Source organism: Scyliorhinus torazame, chromosome 8 (assembly GCF_047496885.1).
Source record: "Scyliorhinus torazame isolate Kashiwa2021f chromosome 8, sScyTor2.1, whole genome shotgun sequence".
Classification (NCBI taxonomy): Eukaryota; Metazoa; Chordata; class Chondrichthyes; order Carcharhiniformes; family Scyliorhinidae; genus Scyliorhinus; species Scyliorhinus torazame.
In genome coordinates, this window is record NC_092714.1 from 119,916,829 (window position 1) to 119,932,642 (window position 15,814).

The 15,814-nt window shown below is 50.2% G+C and overlaps 1 protein-coding gene across 6 annotated transcripts in view; it reads left to right on the top strand.

Moving 5' to 3' along the window:
- The window catches only part of ofd1 (OFD1 centriole and centriolar satellite protein), a 173,823-nt gene that overhangs the window by 91,986 nt on the left and 66,023 nt on the right, over positions 1–15,814 (top strand). For all 6 annotated transcript variants that reach the window (XM_072514094.1, XM_072514093.1, XM_072514097.1 and 3 more), the window contains exons 17-18: positions 10,150–10,294; positions 12,929–13,020. In XM_072514094.1, the coding sequence (XP_072370195.1) occupies positions 10,150–10,294; positions 12,929–13,020 (237 nt within the window). The remainder of the gene's footprint in view (positions 1–10,149; positions 10,295–12,928; positions 13,021–15,814) is intronic.

Consider the following 15,814-nt stretch of genomic DNA (forward strand, 5'->3'; position numbering starts at 1 on the left):
TCCCTCCTCCGGTGCCTCTGCATATTGCCTGTCCACCCTCAGAAGTTCTTGCAGCAACCGCTCCCGTTCCCTACTCTCCTGCTTTCCTTTATGTGCCCTTATTGATATCAGCTCCCCTCTAACCACTGCCTTCAGCGCCTCCCAGACCACTCCCACCTGGACCTCCCTGTTATCATTGAGTTCCAAGTATTTTTCAATGCACCCCCTCACCCTTAGACACACCCCTTCATCTGCCATTAGTCCCATGTCCATTCTCCAGGGTGGACGCCCTTCTGTTTCCTCCCCTATCTCCAAGTCTACCCAATGTGGAGCATGATCCGAAATGGCTATAGCCGTATACTCCGTCCCCCTCACCTTCGGGATCAACGCCCTTCCCAAAACAAAAAAGTCTATTCGCGAATAAACTTTGTGGACATAGGAGAAAAACGAAAACTCCTTACTCCTAGGTCTACTAAATCTCCACGGGTCTACTCCTCCCATCTGCTCCATAAAATCTTTAAGCACCTTGGCTGCAGCCGGCCTCCTTCCAGTCCTGGATCTCGACCTGTCCAACCCTGGCTCCAGCACCGTATTAAAATCTCCCCCCATTATCAGCTTTCCCATCTCTAGGTCCGGGATGCGTCCTAGCATGCGCCTCATAAAATTGGCATCTTCCCAGTTCGGGGCATATACGTTTACCAAGACCACCGCCTCCCCCTGTAATTTGCTACTCACTATCACGTATCTGCCCCCGCTATCCGCCACTATGGTCTTTGCCTCAAACATAACCCGCTTCCCCACTAGTATAGCCACCCCCCTGTTTTTCGCATCTAGCCCCGAATGAAACACCTGCCCCACCCATCCTTTGCGTAGTCTAACCTGGTCTATAAGTTTCAAGTGCGTCTCTTGTAACATAACCACGTCTGCCTTAAGTTTCTTAAGGTGTGCGAGTACTCGTGCCCTCTTTATCGGCCTGTTCAGCCCTCTCACGTTCCACGTGATCAACCGGGTTGGGGGGCTTTTTACCCCCCCCCCCTTGTCGATTAGCCATCCCCTTTTTCCAGCTCCTCACACGGTTCCCACGCAGCTGTGTCCCCCCCCAGGCGGTGCCCCCCCCGCCCACCCCACCCCATTCCGGCTCCCCCCTCTCCCCAGCAGGAGCAACCCAGTAGCTCCCCCCTCCCACCCCCCCCCCCCCGCTAGATCCCCCACTAGCGTAGTTACACCCCCCATGTTGCTCCCAGAAGTCAGCAAACTCTGGCCGACCTCGGCTTCCCCCCCGTGACCTCGGCTCGCACCGTGCGACGCCCCCTCCTTCCTGCTTCCCTATTCCCGCCATGATTATCATAGCGCGGGAACAAAGCCCGCGCTTCCCTTTTGGCCCCGCCCCCCATGGCCAACGCCCCATCTCCTCCACCTCCCTTCCTCCCTCCACCACCACCTGTGGAAGAGAGAAAAGTTACCGCATCGCAGGGTTAATAACATAAAACTAATCTTTCCCCCCCTTTTTCCCCCCCTCTTCGCCCCCCATACTCGCCCCACCACTTTGTTTCAAACGCTCTTTTTTAATAACCCGCTTATTCCAGTTTTTCTTCCACAATAAAAGTCCACGCCTCATCCGCCGTCTCAAAGTAGTGGTGCCTCCCTTGATATGTGACCCACAGTCTTGCCGGTTGCAGCATTCCAAATTTTATCTTCTTTTTATGAAGCACCGCCTTGGCCCGATTAAAGCTCGCCCTCCTTCTCGCCACCTCCGCACTCCAGTCTTGATATACGCGGATCACCGCGTTCTCCCACCTACTGCTCCGAGTTTTCTTTGCCCATCTAAGGACCATCTCTTTGTCCTTAAAACGGAGGAATCTCACCACTATGGCTCTAGGAATTTCTCCTGCTCTCGGTCCTCGCGCCATCACTCGGAATGCTCCCTCCACCTCCAGCGGACCCGCCGGGGCCTCCGCTCCCATTAACGAGTGCAGCATCGTGCTCACATATGCCCCAACGTCTGCTCCTTCTGCACCTTCAGGAAGACCAAGAATCTTTAAATTATTCCTCCTCGCGTTGTTCTCCAGTACCTCCAGTCTTTCCACACATCGTTTATGGTGTGCCTCGTGCATCTCCGTCTTCACCACCAGGCCCTGTATATCGTCCTCGTTCTCGGCAGCCTTTGCCTTCACGACCCGAAGCTCCCGCTCCTGGGTCTTTTGCTCATCCTTTAGCCCTTCGATCGCCTGTAATATCGGGGCCAACAGCTCCTTCTTCATTTCCTTTTTAAGTTCTTCCACGCAACATTTCAAAAACTCTTGTTGTTCAGGGCCCCATGTTAAACTGCCACCTTCCGTCGCCATCTTGGTTCTTGCTTGCCTTCCTTGCCGCTGCTCCAAAGGATCCACTGCAATCTGGCCACTTCCCTCTCCTTTTTCCATCCGTTTCCAGGGGGGATTCCCTTCTGGTTTACCGCACAGTGCTTCTAGCCGTTAAAATTGCCGTTGGGGCTCTTATTAAGAGCCCAAAAGTCCGTTCCACCGGGAGCTGCCGAAACGTGCGACTTAGCTGGTCATCGCCGCACCCGGAAGTCCTGAACTGCCTAATCTAACAATCACTTTGTGTGTTCCTAGATCTGTTCAAGATCTATCCCATTTAGCACTGTGGTTGTGCCACACAACATAGAGGGTATCCTCTGTGAAAACGAGACTTCGTCTCCACAAGGACTGTGCAGTGGTCACTCCTGCCAATCACTTTCATGGACAGATGCATCTGTGACCGATAGATTGGTGAGAAGAGGCAAAGTAGGTTTTTCCTTCGTATTGGTTCCCTCACCATCTGCCAAAGTTCTACCAAAGATCTACATCCTTGAGGACCCAAACAGCTCAGTCAATAGTGATGCTACCAAATCACTCTTGGCGATGGACATTGAAGACCCCACCCAAAGTAATTTTGTTTCCTTGGCACCTTCAGTGTTCGTCCTGCAGAGCATTGAATCATCAGCTGATGGGGGACGATAGAGATATCCGAGATTTCCTTGCCCATGTTTGACCTAATGTCATGAGACTTCATGGCATGCAGAGTCAATGGTGGGGACTCCCAGGGTAACTCCCTCCCGATTGTATACTGACTGTACACCACTGTGCCGCTACCAAGTAATGCCAAAGTATACACAATAAAGGGTAGGATACTGAGAAGTGGTAGAGGAACTGAGGGACCTTAGAGTGCATGTCGTCAGATCCTGAAGGTAGCTAAACAGGTGAATAAAGTGATTAAGAAGACATATGATTGCTTTCATTTATTTGATGAGGCATATGTGTATAAGAAGAAGGAAGTCACGTTTGAACTGCACAAAACATTTGTTGCATTACTGTACCATTCTGGTCACCACATTATAGGAAGGATGTGATCGCACAAGAGAGAATGCAGAGGAGATTTTACAAGGATGTTTCTAGGAATAGAAAATGTAACTTCTGAAGAAAGGTGGTTTGTTTCCTTTAGAACAGGGAAGCTGACAGGTGGTTTTAATTGCAGTTGTGCCCACAGGGTGACAGACCAAGAACTAGAGGGTGGGATGAAGTTGGATAATTCTCTTTTGGCTGCCATGGATATAATGGACTGAGTAGCAGACTTCTGTTGCATAAGTATTTTCTGTTTTTATGTATACAGGTTGAGCATCCCTTATCCGAAATGCCTCTGGCCGAGTGTGTGCCAGATTTTGGAATTTTTCGGATTTCGGAATATAATGTGCATCTGCTTTGGGACCTGCGCATGTGCGACACACATTGGGACCTGCGCATGTGCGACACACATTGGGACCTGCGCATGTGCGACACACATTGGGAACTGCGCATGTGCGACACACATTGGGACCTGCGCATGTGCGGCACACATTGGGACCTGCGCATGTGCGAGACGTGCTGGGAACAACGCGTGTGCAGCGCATTGGGAACTGTGCATGTGTGGCGCTTTGGGACTTGTGCATCGCTCGGGAACCTTCCCAGAGCGTTGTAGGATTTCCACTTGTGACATCACATCGGCGCTCGAACAAAGTGCCGATTTTGGAATTTTTTGCAATTTTGGATAAGGGCTGCTCAATCTGTATATACGCAAAGGTAGGGGGCTGGATTCTCTGCAGCCCCGCGCTGAAATCGCGTTGTGGCACAGGGGCGGAGAATCGACGTTCCCGACCGGATCGCGACCAGCGCCGCTCCGACGATTCTCTGGGCTCCGAAGAATCGCTCATCCGTGAATCATGCCGTGCGGCTGGGGGGCCTTTGCCAGAGGCCCTCCCAGCGATACTCAGATCCCCACCGACCGATTTCCCGACGGTGTGGTTCTAACCACGTATGGCTGGTCGTGATTCTCACGTGGTGGCTGCGGACTCAGTACGCGGCCGCCCTGGTGGGGTGGTGGGGGCGGAGGGATCCAGCACCGGGGGGCCTTTATGGGCAGCCGGGGCAGCGCTCGGGCTGGTCTGATGCAGCGGCCCGCGACATATTGGGGGGGGGGGGGGGCCTTCTTTCTTGGACTTGGTCCATGGTCCGAGTCCGCCATGCGCTCGGCGTGGCTGCTGGAGGACTCGGAACCGGAAGTGCAGGGGCCCGTATCCGCAGCCAAATCTGCGTGAATTACTCCGGGTCCCTGCTAGCCCCTTCAAGCTAAGTGAGTAGCTCTTTATTTTTTGCAGGAAACTGGGGATTGAAACCCCACCGTTTTTACGCCGGCGTGGGGACATAGCTCCATTTTTGGAGAATCCAGCCCAGGGTGTTTCTCATAAATGTTTATTTCACCATAAATTGTTGACAGTTTAATTGTTCACTTAGTTGCTATGTTGTACTCCATCTTGTGGCCTGCATGCGCAATTGCAAAATTCATTAAATTATGACAAGTAAATTTTAACGGTAAAGTGAAACTCAAATTAAAGTAATAACCTTCTGGAGGTAAAGGGAAACAAATGAATGAATATTGTATATTTAAAAAGGAGTTATAGCATGGATATGATATTTACCAATGTCACAAAGTGGAAAAAAATTATGTTTTCAACCTGGTTAGTCTGTCTGTAAATATCTCAGTAACTTGCCAAGGTTCCTTAGCCAGCACCTTCCAAACCCACGACCAATACCATCTATAAGGACAAGTGCAGTAGATACCTGCGAACTCCACCTCCTGTAGGTTTCCCTCCAAGTCACTCACCATTCTGACTTGGAAATATATCACCGTTCCTTCACTGTCGCTGGGGCAATATTCTGGAACTGCCTAACAGCACAGTGGATGTACCTAAACCTCAAGGACTACAGCGGTTCAAGAAGGCAACTCGCCAACTTCTGAAGGGCAACTAGAGTTGGGCAATAAATGCTGGCCTAACCAGCGACTCCCACATCCCGTAAATTAATTTTTAAAAATCTCTATAACTAATCTGTATGCACCTCAAAAACTGATGGACATAGTTCAATAAAACTTGGTATACAAGTGGTGCATGGCACATGGTATGGTTGATTATATTTTGGTGAAGATGTGGATCTGGATCCTCTAATTTTGTAAAGGATCAATCTTTTATGTTTGTTCACTGGATGTGGACATCACTGGCAAGGCCAGCATTTATTGTCCATCCCTAATTGGCCATGAGAAGGTCATAGTAAGCTACCTCTTGAACTGCTGCAGTCCATGTGATGTAAGGTCACCCACAGTGATGTGGGAGGGGTGGAGAGAGTACCAGTATTTTGACTCAACAACAGTGAAAGAATAGCAATAGATTTCCAAGCCAGGGTGGTGAGTAGGTTGGAGGGAAACTTCCAGGTGGTGGTGGTCCCATTTATCTGCTCCTTTTGTCCTTGATGGTAGTGGTCATGGGTTTGGAAGGTGGTGTTTGAGGAGTCTTGGTGAGTTTCTGCAGTGCATCTTGTACATAATGACAGCACTGTGTGCGGTGCTTGGGGGGTGGGTGGGGGGGGGGGGTGTCAGGCAGTAAATGAATGTTTGTGGAAGGGGTGCCAGTTAAACAAGCTGCTTTGAACTGGATTGTGTTGAGCTTCTTGGGTGTTGTTGTTGAAGCTTCAAAATTACAGAAAGTGAGAATATTCTATCACACACCTGGGGCGTCATTCTCCGACCCCCCCAGCGGGCCGGAGAATGGCCGTTGGCCGCCGTGAAATCCGCCCCCGCCGAAGTCTCCAGTACCGGAGATTGGGCGGGGGCGGGAATCGGGCCGCGCCGGTTGGCGGGACCCCCGCTCAATTCTCCGGCCCGGATGGGCCGAAGTCCCGCCCAGAAATTACCTGTCCCGCCGGCTTAAATCAAAGCTGGTATTTACCGGCGGGACCAGGCGGCGTGGGCGGGCTCCAGGGTCCTGGGGGGGGACGGGGTGATCTGACCCCGGGGGTGCCCCCACGGTGGCCTGGCCCACGATCGGGGCCCACCGATCCGCGGGCGGGCCTGTGTCGTGGGGGCACTCTTTCCCTTCCGCCTCCGCCACGGCCTCCACCATGGCGGAGGCGGAAGAGACTCACCCCACTGCGCATGCGCGGGAAACTGTCGGCAGCCGCTGACGCTCCCGCGCATGCGCCGCATTTCCGCGCCAGCTGGCGGGGCACCAAATGCCATTTCCGCCAGCTGGCGGGGCAGCAAACGCCATTTCCGCCAGCTGGCGGGGCGGAAATCCCTCCGGCGCCGGCCTAGCCCCTCAATGTTGGGGCTCGGCCCCCAAAGATGCGGAGCATTCCGCACCTTTGGGCCGGCGCGATGCCCGTCTGATTGGCGCCGTTTTTGGCGCCAGTCGGCGGACATCGCGCCGTTGGGGGACAATTTCGCCCCTGATTTGTATCTTGTAGATGAAACAAAAGAGAAAATGCTGGAAAATCTCAGCAGGTCTGGCAACATCTGTAGGGAGAGAAAAGAGCTAACGTTTCAAGTCCAATGACTCTTTGTCAAAGCCTTGTAGATGTACCTTGTAGATGGTGGACGTTCTGGAGGTGAGTTAATCACCTCAGGATTCTTAGCCTCTGACCTGCTGTTGATGTCACAATATTAATATGGCTAGTCCAGTTCAGTTTCTGGTCAATGGTAACCCCTAGGTTAGGATGTTGATGGGGGATTCAGTGTTGGTAATGTCATTGAATGTCAAGGGGCAATGGATGGGTTCTCTCTTGTTGGAATTGGTTATTGCCAGGCACTATAGTGGCGCAAATATTAATTGCCTCTTGTCCATCCAAACCTGGATATTATCCAGGTCTTGCTGCATTTGGACACTGACTGCTTCAGTATCTGCAGAGTTGTGAATGGTGCTGAACGATGTGCAGTCATCAGCAAACATCTGACCTTATGATGGAAGTAAGGTTATTGATGAAGCAGCTGAAGATGGTTGGGCCTAGGATGACTCCTGTGGTAAATTCCTGGAACTGAGATGGTTCATCTTCAACATCCACAACCATCTTCCTTTGTGTTAATATGACTCCAATCAGTGGAGGGTTTTCTCCCAGATTCCCAATGACTCCAGTTTTTCCAGGGCTCTTTGATGCCATACTTGATCAAATGTTGCCTTGACGTCACCTCCAGTGTTGGGGGGTGTTTTTTATTGAGAATGTTGGTGATTGTTCTAGAATGTTGTAGATCGTCTTTGCTGTTTTGGTGGAATTTGCCACAGCTGTCAACTCAGCAGTTTTCAGAGCAGGCCCTCCCCGGCCCTTTCGATTCTCTACAACCTTCCCCCCCCCCCCCCCCCCCCCCCCCCCCCCCCCCCCCCGAACCCTTCGCACCTCCCGGCCCATCGAAACCTGTTCGACCAGGCTCCAATGACCCCAGCCCCTTCCACCACGCTCTCGTTGACTAGCCAACTAAGCTTGCTACTTTGGAGGCCCCTGCTCAGGCCCCCCTTCTCCCAATCCCCTCCCCCATGCCCAGACCCTTAAAAAAATACCATCAGATAAACAGCTAAACAAACCCAGTGCAAACACATGAACCCCAGAAAACCGCCATTGTGCAAAATCCCAACTCCTACACTTGCCTCAAACAGGCAACTTCACAGCCTTAAACCACTATTCAAAAAACAAGAATCAAAACTATATACAACTTTCCACCACCCTACCCTCAGTCCACAACCTGGGGCGCGATTCTCCGACCCCCCCGCCGCGTCGGAGAATCGCCGGGGGCTGGCGTGAATCTCGCCCCCGCCGTGTCCCGAATTCTCCGCCACCAGAGAATCGGCGGGGGCCGGAATCGCGCCGCGCCGGTCGGCGGGCTCCCACTGGCGATTCTCCGGCCCGCGATGGGCCGAAGTCCCGCTTCTGTCAACCCTCGCCAGCCGGCGTGGATTGAACCACCTACCTTACCGGCGGGAGCAGACGGCGCGGGCGGGCTCCGGGATCCTGGGGGGGGGGGCACGGGGCGATCTGGCTACGGGGGGTGCCCCCACGGTGGCCTGGCCCGCAATCGGGGCCCACCGATCGGCGGGCGGGCCTGTGCCGTGGGGGCACTCTTTTTCTTCCGCCTTCGCCATGGTCTTCTCTATGGCGGAGGCGGATGAAACCCCCTCCACTGCGCATGCGCGGGGATGCCGTGAGCGGCCGCTGACGCTCCCGCGCATGCGTCGCCCAGCGAAGTCCTTTTGGCGCCGGCTGGCGTGGCGCCAAAGGCCTTTCCCGCCAGCCGGTGGTGCGGAAATCACTCTGGCGCGGGCCTAGCTCCTCGAGGTGTGGGCTTGGCCCCTATAGCTGCGGAGAATTCCGCACCTTTGGGGCGGCCCGACGCCAGAGTGGTTCCCAGCACTCCATTACGCCGGATTCCCCTGCCCCGCCGGGTAGGGGAGAATCCCGGCCCAGACCTCAGTCCCATTTCTCATTTCCGTCCCAGTCCTCCTGCCTATACGAAAGCCTCTGCCGCCTCCACCATCCTGAAGTAAAAGTCCTTTGAGTTGAGTTGGTGTACCCAACTTCGCTGGATACACCATGCCAAACCTAACACCACTGCTATACAGTGTCGCCTTCACTCAACTGAAAGCCACCCACCTTCTCGCCAGCTCGACGGTTAGGTCCTGGTAGAGACCAGCTCATGCCCACTGCACCTCCTGCTTCTGTTTCACCCAACTCAGGACCTTCTCCTTCACATGGTACCTGTGAAAACAAATTATTACTGCCCTTGGTGGTTCATTCGCCTTCAGTTTAGGCCTCAACGACCGATCCAGTTTATACTGGTAGGGAACTTCCCCCACCCCCAGCAGCTCCGCCAATATCTTGGCAAAGTACTCAGTCAACCTCGGGCCCTCCACCCCCTCGGGCAGACCCACGATTCTTAGGTTCTGCCGCCTAGACCTATTTTCAGGTCTTCCACCTTCACTTTCAGTCCTTTGTTGTCATCCTCCACCCTCCACTGCTTTTCACCTATCGAGGTGAACTGGATGCTATGCTGCGATAAAGCTTCCTCCATCCCCTTCAGCGTTTCTCCCTGCTCCCGCACCTCGGCCGATGTCTTCAACACCACCGCCTTCACCGGGGCAATTTCCTCCTCCATCAATACCTTCATTGCTGCCATCATTTCCTTCCTCATCACCTCTATGTGCTTGGCAAACTGTTTGTCAAATTCCATGGCCATCACCTTGGTCATCTCTACTGTGAAGGGCGCCGCCCCACCCAGCGATCCAACCTCCGCCATCTTTCCTTTTGCCTGGCTGACCCTTTTGCTCGACGGCGAACCTTTGCTTGCCCTCTTCTTCCTGACAGCTTTCCTCTGTATTTTTAGACATACCCTTCCTTCCTTATGTCTTCTTGCACCTGTTCGTCTGAAAATTGTCCCTGGGACAGGGCATTAAATTCCGAAAAACCGAGCTTCGAGCAGGAGCTACCCAAAGTGTGACTTCCACTTACATGCCGCACCGGAAGTCATGGTGTTGTTAATATGTAGTATTATTGCATCCCTAAGAGTTTTGGACTCCACTAATAAAACTTTATTAGAATAATAGTGATATCCATGCTTTGACTTCTTGCTTCTAAATTGACTCATGCATGTTCCATTTTGGAGAGAAGTCCCATTCTGAATTGAAACAAAAAGAGGAGGGAATGTTTTTATTTTAGTTTATTTTGAATATTTTCAGAACAAAATGTTAAACGGTATGTATAAATCATGAAGTATTTTGAGCATTTTACTAATATGCATAAATTGCAGCACACATGCTAATAAAACCTTTTTTTAAAAAAGATGTTGATGGCTCATTTCTGGCCTCTGTTCCTGGTTTGCCTGAACATCAAGTGTCAGTGGCAATCAATGAAATCCAATCCTGTGATGTCCACGCAGTCAACACTGAAAACTTTCCTTCATCTGTTGATTATGGTACCAATGAAAGGTAATGATCCAAGCCACTGGGCAAATATCCCTAATGTCTTTCTGTAAATTATTGTGTACTATTAGTCAAATAAATTACAATTTTATAAAACTATCAAGTAATTAAGATAACCAATAAATCAGCAGCATGTACTAAACCTGGCATTTTAATTTCTGTAATCTTTTTATTTATTCATTCCTGGACTGTGAGCATCGCTTTCTCGGCCAGCATTATTAACCACCCCTAATTGCCCTTGATAAGGTAGTTATTGAGTCACCTTAATGAACTGCTGCAGTCCATATAGTACAGGTATGCCCACAACTATATAAGAAGGAATTTTCAAGAGGCCATTGCTTAAAATCCAGCCTAGACTGTGGGAACAAAAGTCTTCTCCTTTTTCCCCCCCATTTGTTTGGAGCCCCAAGTGAAATCTGTTTAATTGATGTCAATTTAATTTCTCCATTTTACAGATTATATAATTGCTCCAGCACAGAATATAATTGCTCTGCTAATTTCTCAGCTAGAGGAAGAAGGTGGTTTCCAAGATAATTCTCTGAAAACTGTACTTCGATAATTAGTATTTATAAGTGTGGAATATTGAGCAATTCATCAAGTTGATTGATTAGATCACTCCACTTGGAGTAATTTTTTTCAATTCAATTTTCTATACTGGGGTCCCCATTTTAATGACCCTCGATGGCAATTAGTGGCTGAAGGGTGAGAATGGACATGGGACACCAGAGGAGTGGGCCACACTCTGCCGTTGCTGTGTCTGCCATCTGTGCGTAAAAAAAGAGGATATTAATGTTCAAAGTGGCCAAGGCAAATGGTGAGCTGGAACTGCGGATAGGATATTAAACCATTAGCTATTAAAATTTTATTACTCATTTTTTTGTCCTAATTTTCAGTTTTTTGCAAAACAAAAGTGTTGCCACCTCTGTTCCTGCCAGGTTGTAGCTGATCAGTTTCAAAGAACGGCTGCCTGCCCCCATGAAAAGGGAGCCCAGAAGAGGAGCTTCCTAATGAACTTGGTACAACCAAATAACAAGGTGGGAATCTTTGCTTTCCCTCCTGACCCCTGCGTAGGGGAAAATCGTCAGAGCCAGGAACAGAAGTGGCAGACAGCACGGTGCCATTTCTTTTTGCCGTGCTGTCTCTGTCCCAATTCAGGATGAGAAAATCTGTCCCCTAGAGTATGGTGGTTGATACTGAGGATATAACACCAGTGCATTCTGTTATAATGTGAATAACTCAATATCACCAATACACCTGTTCTACATTATTAGTCCTTTATATAGCTGTTCATTTGATTCAATTTTTCAGTTCCGTGTAATTTTCCATTTTCACCGAATTTGATATCCTTATTAAAACCTGCAAAATGCTACTTTTTAAAACCATATATTTAATTCCAAACACACACAAACACGTTAACATAGCACAAAATAAACAAAGTACATATAGTTTGTTTGATTTTCCTGCTTTTAATCCCCACCACCCCCCAAGTGACGAATGATCCTCAAACATGGACAGAAACGGCCTCCAACGCATGCAAAACCCTTTCTCTGACCCCCCTAAGGGCGAACTTTATCTTATGTAGCCTAAGAAATTCATACAGATCCCCCAACCATGCCGTGATCCCCGGCGGTGCTTCCGACCTTCAACTCAGTAGTATCCGTCGCCGGGCAATTAGGGAGGCGAAGGCCACCACATCAGCCCCCTACCCTTCCTGCAGCCCCAATGCCTCTGACACCCCAAAGATTGTCACCATAGCGTCCGGCGTCACCCTCAACCTCACAATCCCCAACAGATTCTCACACCGCCTCCCAGAAGCTACCCGACTTTGCACACCCTCAGAACATGTGAATGTGGTTCGCCAGCCCCTCCCCACACCTCTTTTACACATCCTCTACTCATGGGAAAAACCCACTCATCCAGGCCCAAGTCATATGAACCCAATTTACCACCTTAAAATGTGTAAGGCACATCCTCACACAGAAGGAGGTTGAGTTGCTTTGATGCATTATCTCACTCCAAATTCTCCACCCCATTCCGACCCCCAACTCTTCCACCCACTTTCGCTTGGTCCCGACCCCTTATCTCCTAATCACCCATAGATATCTCCAATCTCCAACAATGAGGTTAATATCAGCCGGCCCCGGCCCCAGGTCACTGTCCGTGTGGAGTTTGCACATTCTCCCCATGTCTGCATGGATCTCACCCCCACAACCCAAAAGATATGCAGGGTAGGTGGATTGGCCAAATTGCCCCTTAATAAAAAATAAATTATGCGGTTAATACCAACATATGCCCTAATTTAAAGTGTCTGCCCAATGCTACTTATGCAGTAAATTTGGTCCACGGCGTTCCAATACTTTGCTTAATGAGTACCTGCTTAATGGGTATCTGTATTTTTAGTGACCTGAAATTTTACTTCATTCAGGTGTTCTGTTTAAAATTCATAATTTATAACGGTTTTAAAATCATTCATTTTTTTGATATTTGAACTAACACTGCAAAATGTACAGCTTTGTGCATGATTTTGTATTGGAAAGGACAAAAGAGAAAGTTAATTTCTTTATGTATCACTTTTTGGCAAATGTATATTTGCTTGATACATCTTGTATCACTTGGCTTTCTCTTTCTATTTCTATCCAGATCAGAAAAAACTCTGGTAGATAATACTGGGTCTCATCAATCTTCAACAATTCAAAGGTTTGAAGAGCAATCAGATGACCATTGTGAAATTGGTAAGCTGAATATATGGCAATAAAACTATTGATGGGTCCGTATAATTTTATAGAATGAAAACTCCAAAGGCTGGAATTATAATGCAAAAGTAGAAAAGGGATATCTGATTAGTCCGCATTTGAAACGGAAAAGACATTGGGTAAAATTCTCCACCTTACGTCGCCGCAAACGAGTACTGCTCGGGCGGAGAATCAAGCGTATGGTCAGAATTGAGGGGCACGCCCGGTGACGATTCGTCCCTCGCTGGTGGCAATAACTAGGTTTGCACCCCCCGCCAGGAGCCACATGCAAAAACCAACATCTGCATCCTTTAAATGTGATTAGCACGTCTGACCCAGTATGCTCCGAGCCTTCGCGAATTTCCGCCCCGCTCAGGTGGAAGTTACGTGGGCACGGTATACTACAGGTATTTCTTTTAAAAATGTTTTTATTCATGGCATTTAACTAATGTATGCAGACTATCGGGAGAACAACACATCAATCCAGTAAACGACTACAACCCTCCAATCACCCAGATAGCAACACCCCAACATGTCCCTCCTTCCCCATTTAACCCCCTTACTTCCCCCCTCCCCCTTGCTGACCCCTCAATTTTCCTTGAAGAAATAGGTGACGGTTTCCACCTCAGGCCGAACCACTCTACTGACCTCCGCAGAGCGAACTTGACCTTCTCCAACCTCCGGGATTCTGCCAGGTCACTTGCCCACACCCACATCCCCGCTTTCAGCGGCTCCGAGTCCCGCCACCATAACAAAATCTGTCTCCGGGCTATCAGGGAGGCAAAGACCAATACATCGGCCTCGCTTTTCCCCTCCTCCCACTTGATTAGGATTCCTGGGTCTTCCAACACACCAAATATCGCCGGTTCTGGACTCGGAACCGCCCCCACACCCAGCACCTCGACATCACATCCGAGAACCCCTGCTAGAACCCCCTCAATCTTGGACACACCCAGTGTAGACGTGATTCATGTGCCCACACATCGCCCATACCTATCCTCCACCCATCAAAGAACCTGCTCATCCTCGCCACCATCATGTGGACCCTAAGCACCACTTTAAACTGGATGAGGCTTAACCTCGCCACACAATGAGATTGTGTTCACCCTTCTGAAGACCTCTGCATAGGTCCTGCCCCCACCTCCCCTCCCAGCTCCTCTTCCCATTTGCACTTAATATCCTCCACCGGAGCATCTCCTTCTCCACAAATTCCTTATAAATATCTGACACCCTCTCCTCCCCTATTTCGTCCTCCAATAACAGCTTGGCTTGCAACACTGGAGGCAGCAGCCCTGGAAAGGATGTCTCCTCTCGAAATCCTGAACATGCAGGCACCTAAAACCATTCCTCTTTGGCAACTCATACAATTCCTCGAACTCCTCCAGCCCAGCAAATTTGCCCCCTATAAACAAGTCCCTGAAGTACTCAATCCCCCTCTGCCACCACCCCCGGAACCTCACATCCAGTCCCGCCAGCACGAACCTATGGTTGTCGCGGATCGGCACCCACAACGACATATCCTCCAGTCCAATATACTGCCTACACTGCCCCAACACCTTGCCGACACCACAACTCGGCTCACGGAGTACCTGGCTGGTGAAAGCTGCAAAGCTGGCAACAACAAAGCCCTCAAACCCATTCCCCTACATGACGCTGCCTCCACCCGCCCCCAAACCGACCTCTCCTCCACAGCCCACTTTTTCACCATCGCAATATTAACCGCCCAATAATTTATCAATTCATCAACGCCAGCCCCCCCCCCCGCCAACTCGCCCCGCTCCAGTAAAGTCCACCGCACCTTTCCCGCCCACACAATCCCCGAGATCATCCCATTGACTTTCTGAAAAAAAGACTAGGGGACATAAGATAAGGAGGTTCTGAAACACAAACAGAAACCTAGGCAGCATCGTCATTTTCATTGTCTGCACCTGTCCAGCCAGCGACAACGGCAAAATGTTCCATCTCTTAAAATCCCCCCATATTCCCTCCACCATTCGAGCCAAGTTCAATCTATGTAGTTGGGTTTAGCTCCATGCCACCTGAATGCCTAGGTACCTGAAGCTCGCCCAAACCACCCTAAACAACAACTCCCCTAATCTCCTTTCCTGCCTTCTGGCATTGATCAGGAACAGCTCACACTTCCCCATGTGCAATTTATATCTTGAAAACCAACTATAATCCCCCCCCCCCGATTGGTGCCCATCGGGTTCGAAATATATAATACCAAGTCATCCGCATACAGGGAAACCATATTCTCCCCGGTCCAATCCCTCAACACCCTAAGCGCCATTGTCAATGGCTCTATCGCCAAGGCAAAAAGCAGTAGGGAGAGCAGGCACCCCTGTCTCATCCCAAGATGTAACCTAAAGTACCCCGAATTCACTGGGTTTGTCGGCACACCCGCCACCTACGTCCTATACAGCAGCCAGACCCAATCTACAAACCCCTGCCCGAATCCAAAACTGCCCCAAGCACCTCCAACAAATACGCCTACTCCACATGAGCAAAAGCCTCTTCCGCGTCCATCGCCACCACCCTGCCCCTCCGAGGGTATCATAAACATATTAAGTAACCTCCGCACATTCACTGACAACTGCCTTCCCGTCACACAACCCGTCTGATCCTCCCCTATCACCTCTGGCACACAGTCCTCAATCTGTGATGCAAGCTCCTTCGCCAATAGCTTGGCATTGACATTCAATAACGATATTGTGCAGTACAACCCACACTGCTCTGGATCCTTATCCTTCTTTAAAATCAGGGAGATGGAAGCTTGTGACAATGGAGGAGGGAG